General features: G+C 40.1%; 1 protein-coding gene across 2 annotated transcripts; it reads right to left on the reverse strand.

Moving 5' to 3' along the window:
* Nucleotides 1-15,668: 15,668 nt before the first annotated feature.
* On the reverse strand, nucleotides 15,669-17,430 carry c2cd4a (C2 calcium dependent domain containing 4A). 2 transcript variants are annotated; one of them, XM_083545731.1, is made up of 2 exons: nucleotides 17,283-17,430; nucleotides 15,669-17,088 (listed from the first exon to the last, which is right to left on the reverse strand). In XM_083545731.1, the coding sequence occupies exon 2, from the start codon at nucleotides 17,063-17,065 to the stop codon at nucleotides 15,788-15,790; it is 1,278 nt and encodes a 425-aa protein (XP_083401857.1). In that variant the 5' UTR covers nucleotides 17,066-17,088; nucleotides 17,283-17,430; the 3' UTR covers nucleotides 15,669-15,787. The 2 variants fall into 2 exon arrangements, with proteins under 2 accessions (XP_083401857.1, XP_083401856.1); XM_083545730.1 differs by having other exon boundaries at nucleotides 15,669-17,170; nucleotides 17,283-17,429.
* Nucleotides 17,431-17,977: the final 547 nt, after the last annotated feature.

The following is a 17,977-nucleotide window of genomic DNA, read 5'->3' on the forward strand; positions in this document are numbered from 1 at the left end:
CGAGGGGGGCGTGGCAGGGTGGATCTCTGACAGCTACAGACGGGGGCGTGGCAGGGTGAATCCCTGACAGCTACAGAGGGGGGCGTGGCAGGGTGAATCCCTGACAACCACACACTCACAGAGACATCCTGCTGAATTGTGTGCTTTGAACTTTGTGACAACGGTTTGGGGAATATTGGTGTTATGGTCAGGTGTCTACATACTTTAAGCATAGATTTGTTCATAAACATTATATATTTTAGACCTGAAAAATAACAGTTTCTGTTTATAATCACATTGATGTTTTTGTGTTTGTGTTGTCATTTTTTATTCCTCTTGTTCATATACTTTATTTATTTCCCTTTTAATGTAAGGGATATGTAATGTTTTTTACAGTATGATACAATATCATCATCATCATCATCATCATCATCATCATCATCATCATTATTATTATTTCTAACACATCAGGTGTTCTTGCATCATATATTTATGTATAAACCTTTATAAACAAATATGTTGACAGTGTAATAAAATACAAAGTTTAATAAAACCAAAAGAGTTATGGTTAGTGCAAATATCAGAACAAATTGGGTTGTGCGAGGTGGATTAGCCCACACAACGGCCTCCACTGAATGAATGCACTAAATGAATGCACTGAATGACTAGTGATGGAAAAATGTCGTTATTAAGCATGGAGCTAACCAAGTGAGCTAAAATGGACCACGCCTTTGTTTGCAATATGAAATGTGTCAGAAAGCATAATTAAGATCTATCCCACATTAGCGTAGGTGTGCAGATAAAAGCAGCACTCACATTAAAGGCAGGATCTCCATGGTATCTATGCTAACTAGGCCTTGTTACCATGGAGCACAGGAGGAGATTTAAGAGTAAGGGGAATACATAAAAACAGGAGCGATTACGTCTTAATGCTAATTTGTCTTCACTTATTCACAATCGTGAACATTTATTGTCGTTTACAATAACGTCTATACAGACTTTACTGCAGAGATATTATGAGTTAGATACTAGAACCAATACTAGTGATAGCATTCAGCTTATTAGCTATTAAGAAAGTATAATGTAATTTCATGCATTATAGCTACCTAGAGGGTTTACTTGCACTTGTTTTATTTATGAACTGGGAGCAGAGCAAACCCTGACCTTTAACAACAACAAAAAAATATTTTTTATAAAAAGAATAGGGGGGGTTTATAGTAGCTACACCAGCCAAGGCAGACAGGTGCAGCTCTCTCCAGACCGATCCAGTATACGCAAGTCCCAAGGCCATCTAACACTTATGATTTTACTACAGAGAAAGCATGAGGTAATGGGGTCATCCTGGTCAGACTACTATGAGAGATGTTGCTAATTGCTCTTTATTATATTGATACAAGCATGTTAAATACCTACTGTAAAGTATTAAGCTGAGGTTTCGTCAAGTGTAAATCCACTGCTGATTTTAGATAAGTTATTTGTTACCTAGCATTATATACATAACATTTCTTCCCTTGCCCATTTGCTCCAAATTAATTGGCTTGTTTGCAAAGCATTGCAGAAACAGAATGGGGTTTCAAAACATTGTAGCAATAAAGTTGGCAAGCAATATTACTCATTGTCACAAAACAAAACACTATATAGTTTAAAGGAAATGTTTTCAATGAAGGGCGTTCATAAATGTTAAAGAAGTTACACTATAACAAGCTTAAATGATGAAAAAATAAGAGAAATGATTGTCTAAACAGTTATTTATAAGTAATACATCTGGCTATAGGACACTGATGTACTGATAAATCATATGGCCTTAAATATATATAAAGATAGATAGATAGATAGATAGATAGATAGATAGATAGATAGATAGATAGATAGATAGATAGATAGATAGATAGATAGATAGATAGATAGATAGATAGATAGATAGATAGATACTGTATATATAGCTGTACACATATAGCTTTTCTTTGCTATTTGGTACTGTGGACTAGTGGGCAAAATATTAAAATATGGATCAATATTTTTTCACACACTGCATACTGTATAGTGGTTAATCTTTTTTTGAATGTTTCTAACTATAACTCCACTTTATTGACAGCATTTTGTCATTGTGATCATACGCAGTAAATACCAGCAGTTTAAAAGTCTAAAGATTGGCAAAGGACATAAGCTTTCCTAGCTGTCTAGTTTTTAGGCTTTAAGGTTATTTAGAAAAAAATTAATTTGTACAAAAACCCACTAAGCTTTGTTATTTGTAGGAAGGAAATTAATTAACAGGGACATCAGGAAACATGATTATGCTTTTTAAAACTTTCCTTAGACGGCTAAATACTGATGAGCAATTTGTTAACTTAGTCATATGACAAGTTATTACATATTGTGTATAGTACAGTAATGATTAATGAGCATTGTGAAAATTTGTTTTTGATAACATTAGACAGTTTATAGGATTCTGAATCTTGATTGGGCATATACTTAAAACCATTTATAGGTTTTCCTCGAAGTGTTGCCTATAGGTGAAAAATAATTATGAACAAGCTATTAAAAGACCATGAAATTGCATTGTTTATTTATCTTTTCTTGTCTTTATGTCATGACCAGCTGTTGTATGGGGTTAATAGGGTTGGTACTATGCAATATAAATGCAAAGTCAAAGATCCAGGTGCAACATTTTGGCATGGCTTGCTAATCCATCACCCTACTTCTAGTGTGCTGCAGTGTGAATGAGTGACTCATCCTGGTTCTCTGTCAGTTCCTGATGCAGTCATTTTCTTTTTCACAGATTACCTCCTGAAACTACAACCGACATTTAAGGCAGGAGCAGACAAGTTCAATTAAGCCTAAATGTATTGCAAACACAAGCCTTGTCTTGAAGGGCATGAGAATGAATTGATATTAAATTACACCGATGTCTTGTTTTTGCCATGGTGACTAAAACAACCGCTGAGATTTGGACGTCATGACTTATCCCCAAGAACATTAGAATTTCCTGGAAATCGAGAACCTACTACAAAAAGATCCTTGTTGTTAATGGAACTACAATTACCCAAAATAATTATCTAATATGTAAATAATGTGTGTGTGTGTGTGTGTGTGTGTGTGTGTGTGTGTGTGTGTGTGTGTGTGTGTGTGTGTGTATATATATATTTACCAAAGAAGACCTGTTAGTCTGCCTTTAAAATGTCCACCTCCACTACATTTATTATCCTAAATTAGATGCACCTGTTTGAGGTCGTTAGCTGCATAAAGACACCTGTCCACCCCATACAATCAGTAAGAATCCAACTACTAACATGGCCAAGACCAAAGAGCTGTCCAAAGACACTAGAGACAAAATTGTACACCTCCAAAAGGCTGGAAAGGGCTACGGGGGAAATTGCCAAGCAGCTTGGTGAAAAAAGGTCCACTGTTGGAGCAATCATTAGAAAATGTAAGAAGCAAAACATGACTGTCAATCTCCCTCGAACTGGGGCTCCATGCAAGATCTCACCTCGTGGGGTCTCAATGATCCTAAGGAAGGTGAGAAATCAGCCCAGAACTACACGGGAGGAGCTGGTCAATGACCTGAAAAGAGCTGGGACCACCGTTTCCGAGGTTACTGTTGGTAATACACTAAGACGTCATGGTTTGAATCATGCATGGGACGGAAGGTTCCCCTGCTTAAACCAGCACATGTCCAGGCACGTCTTAAGTTTGCCAATGACCATTTGGATTATCCAGAGGAGTCATGGGAGAAAGTCATGTGGTCAGATGAGACCAAAATAGAACTTCACTGCACTGTATTAAGGAGAGGATGACCAGGGCCATGTATTGCGAGATTCTGGGAAACAACCTCCTTCCCTCAGTTAGAGCATTGAAGATGGGTCGAGGCTGGGTCTTCCAACATGACAATGACCCGAAGCACACAGTCAGGATAACCAAGGAGTGGCTCTGTAAGAAGCATATCAAAGTTCTGGCGTGGCCTAGCCAGTCTCCAGACCTAAACCCAATAGAGAATCGTTGGAGGGAGCTCAAACTCCGTGTTTCTCAGCGACAGGCCAGAAACCTGACTGATCTAGAGAAGATCTGTGTGGAGGAGTGGGCCAAAATCCCTCCTGCAGTGTGTGCAAACCTGGTAAAAAACTACAGGAAACGTTTGACCTCTGTAATTGCAAACAAACAAATATTAACATTGACTTTCTCAGGTGTTCAAATACTTATTTGCAGATGTATCATACAAAATAAATAGTAAGAAAAATCATACATTGTGATTTCTGGATTTTTTTTTTTTATTATGTCTCTCACAGTGGACATGCACCTACGATGACAATTTCAGACCCCTCCATGATTTTTAAGTGGGAGAATTTGCAAAATAGCAGGGTGTTCAAATACTTATTTTCCTCACTGTATAGATAGATAGATAGATAGATAGATAGATAGATAGATAGATAGATAGATAGATAGATAGATAGATAGATAGATAGATAGATAGATAGATAGATAGATGTGTGTGTGTGTGTGTGTGTGTGTGTGTGTGTGTGTGTGTGTGTGTGCTATTTTATTTTGTGTGAATGCCAGTCTAGCTTACATTGGAAAATAAATTGGGGTTTCATCCTACAACCAGAAATACAGAAATGTTGGGATGTTTTTTAAATTGAAATAAAATGAAGACTGAAAGACTTTCAAATCACATGAGCCAATATTTTATTCGAAATAGAACATAGAGAATGTTGTTTAAACTGATTTTTTACTTTTATGCACAAAATGAGGTCATTTAAAATTTAAAAGCCTGCTACAGGTCTCAAAAAAGTTGACACGGGGCAACAAAGGGCTAAAAAGGCCAGAAGTTTTTGAAAATATTCAGCTGGAAGAACATCTAGCAACTAATCAAGTTAATTAACAGCAGGTCTGTAACATGATTAGCTATAAAAAAAAAAAAGTATGTCTTCGAGAAGCAAAGTCTCTCAAAAGTAAAGATGTGCAGAGGCTCTCTAATCTGTGAACTGTGATTGTGGAATACTTTAAACTGTTAAACTGTTTTAAAAAGAAGAGGCGATGCTACACCATGGTAAACATGCCCACGTGTCAACCTTTTTGAGACCTGTAGCAGACATCACTGCTTTTTTATCACTGTTTTACTGCGAATAAAATATTGTCTCATGTGATTTGAAATATCTGTTATAATAATCTGTTGTAATAAAAAACTTAAATATATTTAAAGAGAGACACCTTTAAAATATTTAGTATGGAGTAGTGGTTTGAGATCACCTAGAAGATTTCTACACATTGATATAAATTACAGTAAGAGACTTAGTGCTGTATTCTTGCATGATGTTTTGATTTCATATTCATTTCAATAAGATTACTGTGTTGAAGAAAATCCATCCTGATAAATTTGCCATACCTTCCTTAAGCAGGTTTGCTGAATGTTGAACAGGTCAATGTAAGGAAATCACATTTTATTATGAGGTTTTTCCAGGCAGCAAAACATACAACTTCCTAAAAACCTGAAAGGCTTAAGCCCATATTGTTTCAACAAGCCTGACAAAACATACGTGTGATAAAGAATTTGTTATGTTATGGTAAAATGCAGGCCAAGTGCCGATAAGAAGTAGGGTGTACCATTACAGTAATACTATTTTTGTTCTTCTTTCATTCTTTGATATATGGTGGAAGTGTTGTTTTACAGAACTTTAATCGGAATAACCCGGAGAATTAGGGAAATGCCAACACAGACAATGGGACTGCTCAGAAATCAGGTGTTAATGTAAACATTTATTAGAGCTGATCCTTTAGTCATCTATGTGCAAACGGTTGTCCATGTTAATTTGAATGGCTAATAATACATGATATCATGCCAATTACAGGATTACAGGATGCCAAGGCATATTACCTTTGAATTGTTAGCCAAAGCCAATGTTGACTTTTAAAACAGTGCAAATATCAGCCCGAGCCAGCATCTGTAAAGTGGATTTTTAATAAACACAGTTCTCACGCATGTCTGCCAGATAAAAATCGATGTATAATAAACTATACATATGCATCTACAGACAGACTATCGTCTGCTATATGACTATCATCACGCTATCATCTTTTTATGTCATTTTAGAAAACATTAAGTTGTAGCAGTGCCCTTGCGTCATCAGAAAGACGCAGCCTACTTTTGGTCCAAATCTAAACAATAGACATCTATACTACTACTGACTTCCTCTTACAATGCTAATAAGACTGGCATTGTCCTGTCACTCCATTTTCCAAACATGTTTTTCAACATTTGTTTGTTTTGGTATGGCACTGTCTTAGCAATTTGCTTTAAAGGCTTGACGTCAGCTCAGGCATATTTGCTACTGTAGAGAATAATAGTGTGTGAATAGCAATAGAAATAAAATAACAATGATTACATGAAAACGATAAATCACTAAATTTAAAACAGAGATTTGTACATTTTATATAACGTCTCTAGGTTACGTATGTAATCAGTCAAAAGTGGATGTATGGCGTCACCGGCGGGGTGACGTCATGACCAGGAAGCTACAAAAAGTGCATGAAGTAAAGCCGGCGCTAGCTTCTGTAAAAGAGAAGGAGGCACTGTAGGAACGTTGGCAGTGTGGCACTGAGATGCACAGGCTTTGTTTCCTCAGAAAATTAGGGTTACATTTATAACCTAGAGACGTTCCCTTTCAGGAACTCGAGCTGCATTGCAATGCTTTGGGAACGAGAACCCAATCCCGTCAGTCTGACCAGTCCCTGCTTAGTGTGTATAAGCACAGCTAGGACGAAAGGACAAAGGGGCTAGGAGTGGCACTGAGGTCAAGGTTATAGAACCTACATAAAACCCAACACAACAGGCAGGTCCCACCCAGGCATTCTAGGTCACACCAGAGGCCTCAGCCGGGTGTTGTGGAGAAAATATGTCACCAGTGAGTCTCTGCCCAGTGATTGCCCCGGAACTGGGGCATTATATGCTGAAATGGCGGACGCATAGACTTTCAGGGTGGACAGAGCCAACCCTTTGGAAACTGTTCCTGGAGGAATTCCAGCACTAAACCATCTGGGTGCCATTTCATTCCTGCAGGGAGCTCTGGAATGGAGAATGGTCTCAACCACTTTGGTGGAGAGACCAGAACCTTGGAGCTGTGCCCCCTCAGGGGCCACAGCCACAACCTCCAAAATTCTGGGCGGGGTAAATTATTGTGCCCCCTGCTTGAGAAAGGCATCTCCCACGGAGTCTGATCGAGGAGGGCCACCAGGTCCACAAACCATGGTCTGTGAGGGAAATGCATAGGGGACAGTGCAAAGTCTCTCGAGACACGAACAAATCCACCTGGGCCTTGCCGAATTTCTTCCAAATCTGCTTCACCATGTGAGGATGGAGCCGCCTGAGCCCCTGTCTCGACAGGGTACCTGCCATTTCATTTTACCGGCCCGGGATATACCATGCTCTCAGGGAGTGGAGGTTTCCTTGCGCCCACAGCCCGTACAGGGGCGTAAACGCAGACATTCCTGATGGTTGATGTACGAGACCACCGAGGTGTTGTCCAACCGGATCAGCACATGGTGATCTCTATGGTCCAGAAGGAAATGTTTCAACGCTAAAAGCACGGCCAGCATCTCTAGGCAATTGATGTGCCTTTCTTGAGACTGACCTCTGGTGCAGCTCTAGTGGCCTCAAAGGAGGAGGCGAGTCCTCTTGGTCTGCTACGATGCTGGGCGATCCCTGTATGCTATTACAAAATTTTATATTATGTAATATAATATGAAAATGCATTGTTTTGTATCTAATAATATATTATGTAACATCATTTTATGATCTTAACTTTATGACCTAAACTAACTTAAATGAAGTCTAATCACCTTTGGTATGTTAGATTGGATAGGAATTGTGATATGGAGACAGATAATAATCTGCGGTGACCCCTAACGGCCACAGCCATAATAAGAGGAAGAAGATTGGACAGAAAATGCAAATGTTTAGTTTGAATGAAATAAAAAATTGTCTGATCTTCATTGAAGTCACAATTAAAGTCAAACAAAACCTGCTTAAAGTTATACTGTACACTTGATTAATTGTATTTTTCTTTTAGTAATCAGGCAATTCACAAGATGCAATACAATCATAAGGCAACATTTAGATAGTAGATGATGCCCTTGAATCTACTATGATATAATGCATTTGAACACAAATTTTGTTTGCCCTTATAAAAATAAAAATAAAAATAATTGCTTTGTAGTGAATTAGAGAGAGAGAGAGAGAGAGAGAGAGAGAGAGAAAGAGAGAGAGAGAGACTGAGCACCTGTGTAGCTAAGCAACAACTGTCAACTGAATCGCTTGCCTTTCCTTTCTCCCCCACTGTCTGAAAAATCTCCCAAAATGCCGTTTGATTTCTGTGAAGAATATGTGAAATATTTAGGATAAAATACAATGATCATAATGCTGAAGGCCCAAAAAGGAAAGAAACAAAGGTTGCCTACTCCCCTACTTAATTCTAAATCATTTTTATTATATAAATATAATTATAATTAAATAATATTGCCTTTACAGAAGCAACTCTGTAGTGTCAATCTCAAGAAAACTGGGCATTTATTGTACACCATTCACATAGTTACACCATGGCAATTTACCTGTCAGGGATATCCTTATTTGTTTTCTATCCTCGGCCTATGAGTGTTTTTTGGGTTTGAACTATCTTAATAAAGACAATGATAGGATTATATCTGCTTCCGCGTCATCAGTCTGACAGAAGGACCGACCTAAACCGAACGCGGATTCGCCTTTCCGCGATTCCGGCCGCGATGGATCGGCAGCCGAACCCGGCTTCTAATTTCCACCGAACGCTCAGTGCCGCTCCTCGCGGTTTGGAACCACAGAAGCCGAATCACGAGAGCGCGATTGCGCCACCCCCCTCAGCAAGCGCGAGGGGATTACCGACTCGTTTCTCTGGGGAAAGAGACGAAGTAAACGACTTCCTGCGGAGCATCGGCGAGTATGTGGTCATTAATATTTCCCGGTTTCCCTCCGAACGAGCCAAGATCGCCCTCTGTATTTCCCTCCTGTCTGGTGAAGCTCTCGCCAAAGCCAGCTTACTATGGAGCGCCAAAGGGGGCAATTTTGGCTCACTCGCCGAATTCAGCGGGCTTCTTCTGGGAATGTTGGGGATAGAGGTGGTGGATCTCCACTACAGTCCCCTTGGGGAGCAGAGTGCTCCATTCCAAGGTTCTCCAGAGCACGTGGCTCCGTGCCAGAGCTCCCATGAGCATGCAGCTCAGCCCCAATGTTTTGATGAGAGTGCGGCTTCATCTCAGGGTTTCTACCAGCGTGCTGCTGTGTTCCGGGGTTCTCGTGGTTGCACCACACCATCTCCGAGGGTCGGCGAGCACACCATGCCGTCACAGAGCTTCTACCAGCGTGCCGCTCTGTTCCGAGGTTCCCGTGGGCGTGCCTCGCCGCCACAGTGTCTCCAGGAGCGTGCTTTCCCGCCACAGAGTCTTCACGAGAGCGCCACGCCGCCACATACCCGTCACGAGAGCGCCGAGCCTCCACAGACCCGTCACAAGAGCGCCGAGCCGCCACAGACCTGTCACGAGAGCGCCGGGAGAGCCCACTCCAGCCACGGAGTCCCCAGGAGCGCTCAGCTCGAGTCAAAGGCCACGAAGAGGTTGTCGCACCGCTGCCTGGCCGCGTAGAGGTCGTAGTACCGCCGCCTGGCCGCACAGTGGTCGCCCCCAAGCTCCGCAGAGGGCGACGTCTCGCCCCCGGGCTCCACAGAGGGTGAAGGATCGCCCCCAAGTTCTCTTCAGGGCGAAGGATCGCCCCCGAGTCCTCTTCAGGGCGAAGGATCGCCCCAGAGTCCTCTTCAGGGCGAAGGATCGCCCCCGAGTCCTCTTCAGGGCGAAGGATCACCTCCAGGCTCCACACAGGGCGACGTCTCGCCCCCGAGCTCCACAGAGGGTAAATGCTCGCCCCCAGGTCCCTATTCAGGGCGACGGATCGCCCCCAGGTCCTCTTCAGCGCGACGGCTCGCCCACAGGTCCTCTGCAAGGCAACAGCTCACCCCCCAGGATCCCTGCAGGGCGACGTCGGTCCTCCAGGTCCCTCTGACGGCGACGTCGGTCCTCCAGGTCCCTCTAACGACGACGCCGGTTCTCCAGGTCCCTCAGAGGGTGGTAGGACGTTCCTGATCTCCACCAGGGATGTCACTCGGCCTCTGTTCTCTGCCCGGGACGTCCTCCACTCTCCGGTCTTTGTCATGGTTGCCGTCCAGTTCCGGTTCCCCGTCATGGAGGTCACTCCGACTCCGGTCTCCGCCAAGGGCTTCACTCAGCCTCCCGTCTTCACCAAGGGCGTGGCTCCGTTCCGGATCCTCCTGCTGGGTGTCGTTCCGTTCCGGCTCTCCGCAGAGGACGCCGCATCGCCTTGGGCTCTTTCCGGTCTTCCTCGGTTCCACGGCGATGCTCACCGGGCCTCCGTTGCTCCCAGGCGTCTAAGGAGGCCTTCCTCGGCGTGCCCTTGCCCGCCTGGCGTAGGTGGGTTTTGGGGTGTCAGGTGTCGCCCCTGGAGGGGGGGGTACTGTCAGGGATCCCCCGCCACGCCCCCCCTCGGTAGCTGTCAGGGATCCCCCTGCCACGCCCCCCTCGGTAGCTGTCAGGGATTTACCCTGCCACACCCCCCTCAATAGCAGTCATGCTGCTTTCCTTGATTACCGACAGCTGTGGCTCATTAAAGATCAGACTACTTACTCACTGCTCATCCGCCGGCATTCACCGCTGGCTCTCTTGCCGAAGTCCGTTTCCGTATTAGGATTACTCTTCGCTTTTGCCGCTTTCCTTTAAGTTTAGGACTCTGAATTTCATGGGTGGATTACTCGTCTCGAGCGGATATCCTTATTTGTTTTCTATCCTCGGCCTATAAGTGTTTTTTGGGTTTGAACTATCTTAATAAAGACATTGATAGGATTAGATCTGATTCCGCATCATCAGCCTGACATTACCACAGTAAATATGCATGTTTTAAGTGGTGAGAAAACAACGGAGAACCCGAAGGGGGAACATGAAAAACTCTGCACAGGTAATAAATCAATCACAAAATAGATGCCAGAATCAACAAATCAATCAGAATAATTAATGTACTGTAAATATATAAAGATGTAAAAGAAATAATTCAAACTGTGTTTTTTATAATTATGTCGAATGCATTTAAATAAATAATTTTGAATCTTTTTTATTGTTAAACAATAAAACAATACTGAACAACAGCTCTCAGAGTCTTTCATAGTCTTTTTTAATATATTATATTCTTATCATATTCTCATTTCTTCTTTCATTTTAACTCACTTTTAAACCATATTTTGTGTCTCTGTAAAGGATCATTTTTTTGGAGATAAGCTGTGAAATAAAACTTACATTACATTTTTCTTTTAATCCAAAACCACAGAAAAGGAATATTTAATTCAACTGTAAGTCCTGTTTATATTGCAGAGATTATCTACAAGCTCATTTTTGTATCTGATAGTAACAAGGTGAAAAAAGATGGCCAAGGTCAAAGTAAGAACCCATGAATTCTCATGTTACTAGCACAGCTTACTGCCAGCTCATCATGTGGGAGGTTATTAAAACTTAATAGAACAACATGGGAAAAAAATTTTTAAAGTACATGAAATTTTGTTGTTTTAATTGAATAATGAATCAAAAGTGTTTAATTATTTGTTTATTTTGTTTGTTTGTTAAAACTAAAGCACATGGTACATGGAATACGTTTTCCTTTGGAGCAAACTTGTAGACAGCCAATTATTTATTACTTCAAAAAAATAATAGACAGGCTTGTGAAAGCTGTGATGAGTGTATGTTTATTGTTAGTGTCTGTCTTGTTCCTTTCTTCCCTTATATACTGTAAATGCCCACCATACAGTACAATCAGGGATTTGGGGTTTAGAATTAAGTATATTGTTATATCGGAACCATAGAGAGGAAAGGTTATAGGATAAAATAAGATAATAGATATACATTTATTCGTGCAGCAGTGGGAAAATTTCTCTGTTACACCAGCAAAGAAAAAGAAATGTTCAAATATATAAAAGAATAGAGCCATAATACTGTATACAGTATATACACAACACAATGTATTAATACAAAAAAAAGAGACCACGAGTAAGTAGTTACGTTATCAGACATATCACACGTGGGTAATATTGCACGGTTTAAAATTATTATTGTTATTGCTCATGTGTTGTTTAAAAAACGTTTGTAATAATACAAAAATTTGGACCAGTAATGAAGAAAATGGATAAACATAAACACTGGATAAACTGTGATGTCTAATTAGCAAACGCGGTCAATCCCCTTAAATAACAGGTTACCTTCAAGCTTTCACTCTTCACAAAACCATATATTGACTATCTGGTTATTTATTTTCCACCAAACCTTATTTATTTTGCGACAAAGTACCTGACACAAATTAAACAAGCAATACAGAGCAAAGCAATCGGTGAACACCAGGCTGTGGAAATCACCTAAACATTTTTATTTGTAATAGACAGTGCCAGCTGAATCAACACTGAATACAAAGATGACTTCCATATCAGTTCCTGCAGAGGTCCAGCGATACACACAGACATAACACCCTCCTAAACCTTAATCATTATCCACATCTAGGTGTGAAAAGGAAAAAAGAGAAGCATCCCAGGCTGATAATTGAGCCAACACCGATTATGGTGACCAGTAAGAGCACAATGACATTAATTGCAATCCTCTTTTTTTCTATTATAGTTGAATAGATAGATTTGCATTTCTGTGTGAGGTGTGCGTCATACACAATTCAAGAGGTTTCCCCACACGCAACAACATGGCCATGTTAAGCAAAGATGATTCGGTTTCCTTTTGACAGATAGCGTAGTGAAATGATGGTGTATATTTATCATGTGTCAAATCATCATCCATATCATACTACCTAATGCGGGATTTATTTCCTACTTCATTGGGCTATCTTATTGTCTTGTCTGGTTTAGAAACCAAGCACACCCTGGTGTGACTCATCATACGTGTACCTGTGCTTTTAAGCTCATCTCAGGAAAGACCAAAGAGCATGTATGTTAATCTTTAACCATAAAATCTGCAGACTGAAAATAGCAGCCGGCACTTTTAGAAACAGATGTGTTTTGCTGAGTGTAGCAGGATCTCTCTCTCTCTCCTTATGGTCTACTTTACAAGATATGCAGCTCTTGGGAAGAAAAAACATTTGTATATTTATTACAGGTATTTGTGAAGTCAAAAAAATGTGTTAGGTTTCTTTTTTATGGGAGAAGCAATTCAAGTGTTATTTGAGATCAGAATGGGACAGAAAGTACAGAACTCAGAATTACACTTTAATTTAGTAACCCAATGGACTCACTAATATAACAAAAATTAACCAGCAAATGATCTTTTATGACATAGAGAAGGAACATCTGAAAGGCTGTTTATAGTGCTTTAGTGTGCAGCCCCTGACGTGGCTGTGCTTTAGGCCTGACCAACTTGAAAAGGAGTTGCTTGGCAACTGTCCTTATTCTCTTTAGAAGCTGGACTGGATACTCAATAGATAATAGTATGCATCCAACATCCCAATAAACTGTGAGAACTTTTTTTTCTTTAGCAGGTCATGCTTGTCATGATCTATAATTCATATAACAATTCTAGTCACCATATATGTGACATTTCTTTTTTCTTAATTCATTAAAACATTCACCATCTCAACCTTCCTGCTAATTTATTGTAGTGTTGCTTCCAAGTCTGAAAGACAAATCTAGTACAATTATGTTCATATTTATCACAAATTACAATCAGTTTCAACAAGAAACCTTTGGCATATATAAAGCAATATGCAATATTACTCAGCACAATGATCCTCCATAGTGAAAGTTGTATTCAGCATCACTTTCTCCCTAAACTCATAATTATGCTGATTTCTGTTATTTTATCTACTTTGTCATCTGTTGTTATGTCTTCATGTAGAGATTATCCTGACCCAGTGTAAGCATGCCTGGAAAATTAATTACTCAGTTCTTATCTAATTGGACCTAATTAAACCATAAAAATGGGAATTTAGTGACCATCTGCCAAACTCTTTCAGAATGTACCATGTCATGCATATATTAAAAAGACTCTTCTATTCTCTTCTATTCATTTCAGCAGAGCATTGTGACCTAAGTATATTCATTCCTAATATCATTTGAAATAAACGAACATATTGCATAAGCATGGTTAGTTGTTTTGGTATTAGCTGCTGCTGCATATAATCAACATGCATAAATGTGCCAGTGTGGGGGACACTCATGATTAATCCACATGCTTTTTTAGAGAAATGTGATCAATGTGGACATGTTTGCAATGAGTAAACGCTACGTGTTAATACATAAATGAATGAGAATAAGTACTGCAATTTTAGCCTACATGATAAGCCCAGCCTTCATTACTTCACAAGAGTCAGTCATTACCATGGACACAGTCGGATGGAAGTAAGCATGAATGCATCTTTACCAACAAACTGCATCAATCCATACTATCATCATAATCTATTTCCTCCCAATATCATCATATGACTACATATGTTGGTGCATAAATTGTATAAATTGGTGTATGTATATATATATATATATATATATATATATATATATATATATATATATATATATATATATATATATATATATATATATATATATATATATATACTTTTCCCTCAAAATTACCAGCTTTTTAATCAGCATCAGGTTTCAAGTTACTCCAAGTATTTTTAATCCTTGCAAAGGTCAGCAGGAAACAACAGCCTCACAGGAAATCAGAGAACGCTATTATTTCTCAATTGACTCATTGAGAAAAACATATTTATCATTAACCTTCTCCCCATCAACATGGCATAACACAGTAGAAATAAATATCTATAAAAAACAGCATATGGTTCTCTATATCTGATTTCTTTTTTAAACCATTAAGTGGATGAAGCAATTTTACAACTCAGTTAAAAAATCTGTTTTCAGAGCAGAGACTCACTGATCCACAATATATCAGAGCATATGTACACACAATGTCCAGACTAAAGTTACAAAAGATAATGCCAATTATACCATTATTCCAGCTACAAAGAAAATACAGTTTATTTGATTGCCTTTGGCATTAAAACTTGATTTTTTTTTTTGTGTGTGTATATGTGTGTATGTATTTATTTATTTATTTAATACAAACTGCAAAGTCAGTTAGAAAAAAATCAGCCATGATTTCAGCTTTGTGTGTTACCATTTTAATACTAGATTACTATATTATTAGTTTAAAGAAAAAAAAAACTTTTATAATGTAATTGTCTAATTGAATATTCAGACCTAAACACTAACGATTGACAGGTTTCCACAGTTTTCTCAACCTCTTTAATGATTTCAATGTCAGGACCACTGAACGTGTGCAGAAAAGTTCAGGCAACAGGGCAGACTAATGTGTGTTTTAAAAAAATCTTCATGATTATGCTACTTAATAAAAAGTTTTACTACATGAAAGAGTGGGTTTAATCAAGGATTTTTTTTTTTCAATAAACCGAATTAATGCAATCCATTCAGAGTGCAAAGAAGCATTCAGGTTTGCAATGTTTCTATTTAGAGCCCATGGAGCTTGGTTTAACTGTGACTACATTATCACTTTTTCATTTAACCCCTTTTCCCTTTTCCCACACAGACACACACACACACACAGAATTAATAAAAAGTGTTCAACTTTTTAATAGAAATAAAATCTTTGGCTTTATAAAACTGTAAATAAATATCAAATGTTAACAAATGCAAATAAATATATAAAGTTAGTCCATTTTTCTTTTTTATAAGGTAACAATACAAGTCAGTGGAAGATCACAACTGCCCAAAATATAGTCTCTTTTCATGGTGGACATTTTGTTGACAACTTTAAACCTAAGTGACCAGTGGTTTAAGTCTTCCTCGGTTATGCCGTCAAAGAAAAAATCTTCGTTGAAGATCGGATTACGACTCTTTCTAATCACAGTGCTGCGCTGTTTCTGGAATTTCCCAGGCATTAGGGAAAGACTGACACTGCAGTTGATGCTCTTAGGGTCCACAGAGAGAGAGTACAGCCCCTCAGCGCTGATGAGTCGGACCCGGAGTCTCTGGTTTTCTGGACAGTATTCTGCTGAAAGGCGCAGTGTTCCATCCCTTCCTATTGGCACCAGGCTTTCCTTCATCACCCATTCTCTGTGCAGAACCAAGTCCAAGGGAAAAATAGCAGGAGGAGCCAGGCCAAAGCTGGATGAAAGAGGTTCTATGAGTACCTCTGACGATCTTCTCATGACGTTAGGGCTGTTATCTGTGGAGCTGGCTTCATCCGTTGACAGGGAGTTGTTCCTGGATACGGCAGCCTTCCGGATATTACGGTAGAGCAGCTTGTCGTGACTGAGAGTTTTGAAGAGGGAGGGTTTGGGTAGCGATCTGGCCAAGAGAGGAGAGCTGAATGGTGAGGATTCAGCTGATGAGGTGGTGTCACTGTCCTGCGTGCCCTGCCGGTGCAGACCGAAGCTCTTCCGTGACAGTCTGGCGGTTAAGTTGTTCAGACTGAAGGAGGAAGTTGAGGTGGAGGCTGGGAAAACAGTAGTTGAAGATGATCTGGAGCAGGTGTTAGACCTGCTCCTGGGTAGAAGCAAGGGAATGCCACAGGAATTGGGATCATTGTGGAACAGGGACTCCTTCCTTCTGGTGTGGGGGCTTTCTAGCAGTGTGCAGAAGCCATAGCATGTCTGGGCTTTGGCCAGGTGTGGCAGAGAGAGGGCAGCCTGACTTTGGGGGTCTGCATTGGTGTTCTCCTCATCACTACAACCTTTGTTGTATGGCCCATCCTCTACACTCTCCACTTGAATGATATGACTGCCCATCTGTTCTCGGAAGGGAATCTCTTTCTTTGGGCTGTAACTTTCACTGCACGAAACTGTGATGCACGGGGTTGGTTTTCCTTGCTCCAAACTCTTCACCTCGAGTGAACTTGTAATTTTCGGTGGAATGCAGAACTTGGGAATGGTGTCCGGAGTGATGATGTTGGGACACAGGGTGGCTTTCTTAGCTTTATCAGCTGAAGCGTTTTCCCCAAACATGCTTCCAATGTTGAAGCTGTAATCTGTGGCAGGAAGAAGCAGAGTGGTTTTCTCAACTGATAGACGGATCTTTTCAACCACCCACATGGGATCAACTTTAAAAATCTATATAAAAAAAAAGGAAGAGATTTAATAATGGTAAAATGTTTTTTCATTATTTGATAATTGTAGTAAATGTAAAACACAAATGCTATAGGGTTCTCTCTATTTTGCTTACCTTAGCAGTCATGTGCTGAGAATCAGTGGATTTCTTCAGTACCCTGTTTGCCACACATTGAAGTAGGTCTTCCTGGTGACAGATGCACTTCTCCGGCTACAAGACTTTCTCGTTCATCACTGAGTGGTGTTTGTGGAAGGGATAAAAGGCTCTAGGCTATTTATAGTGCAGCACAGGAGGGTGGGTGGAGCTGGGCTCTATGTGCACACCTCCAGCAGCTCAGGCACAGTTCTCCCACAAACGCTGGCTACAGTTCCCATAGGAACACACAAACCATAATATTATAATCTGAACCCCAAGCTTGGAAAAGTAAAGGCTAGCATGATAAGCAAATTAATGTAGAAGTTAATGAATCAGTCTGATAAAATTTGCCTGTGTGTGTGTGTGTGTGTGTGTGTGTGTGTGTGTGTGTGTGTGTGTGTGTGTGTGTGTGTGTGTGTTGGTATGTTTAACTTTCCATTTGCAAAAAGAACATAATGCTGCATGTTGGTCAAGAATATGTCCCTGAGTGGATAGCAGGTTACTGACCTTAGGTAAATACCAAATTGGCATGTGATTAATATAACTGTGGCACATGTGACCTGTGATGAATTATACAGGATATGTCATTCTAATCATATACTACTAGTAAATACAAAATATAAAAATTAATAATAAATAATTTTAATTATTAGTGCCAGTCATTCCTGATGAAG

The sequence above is a fragment of the Silurus aristotelis genome (assembly GCF_946808225.1).
Source record: "Silurus aristotelis genome assembly, chromosome: 7".
Classification (NCBI taxonomy): Eukaryota; Metazoa; Chordata; class Actinopteri; order Siluriformes; family Siluridae; genus Silurus; species Silurus aristotelis.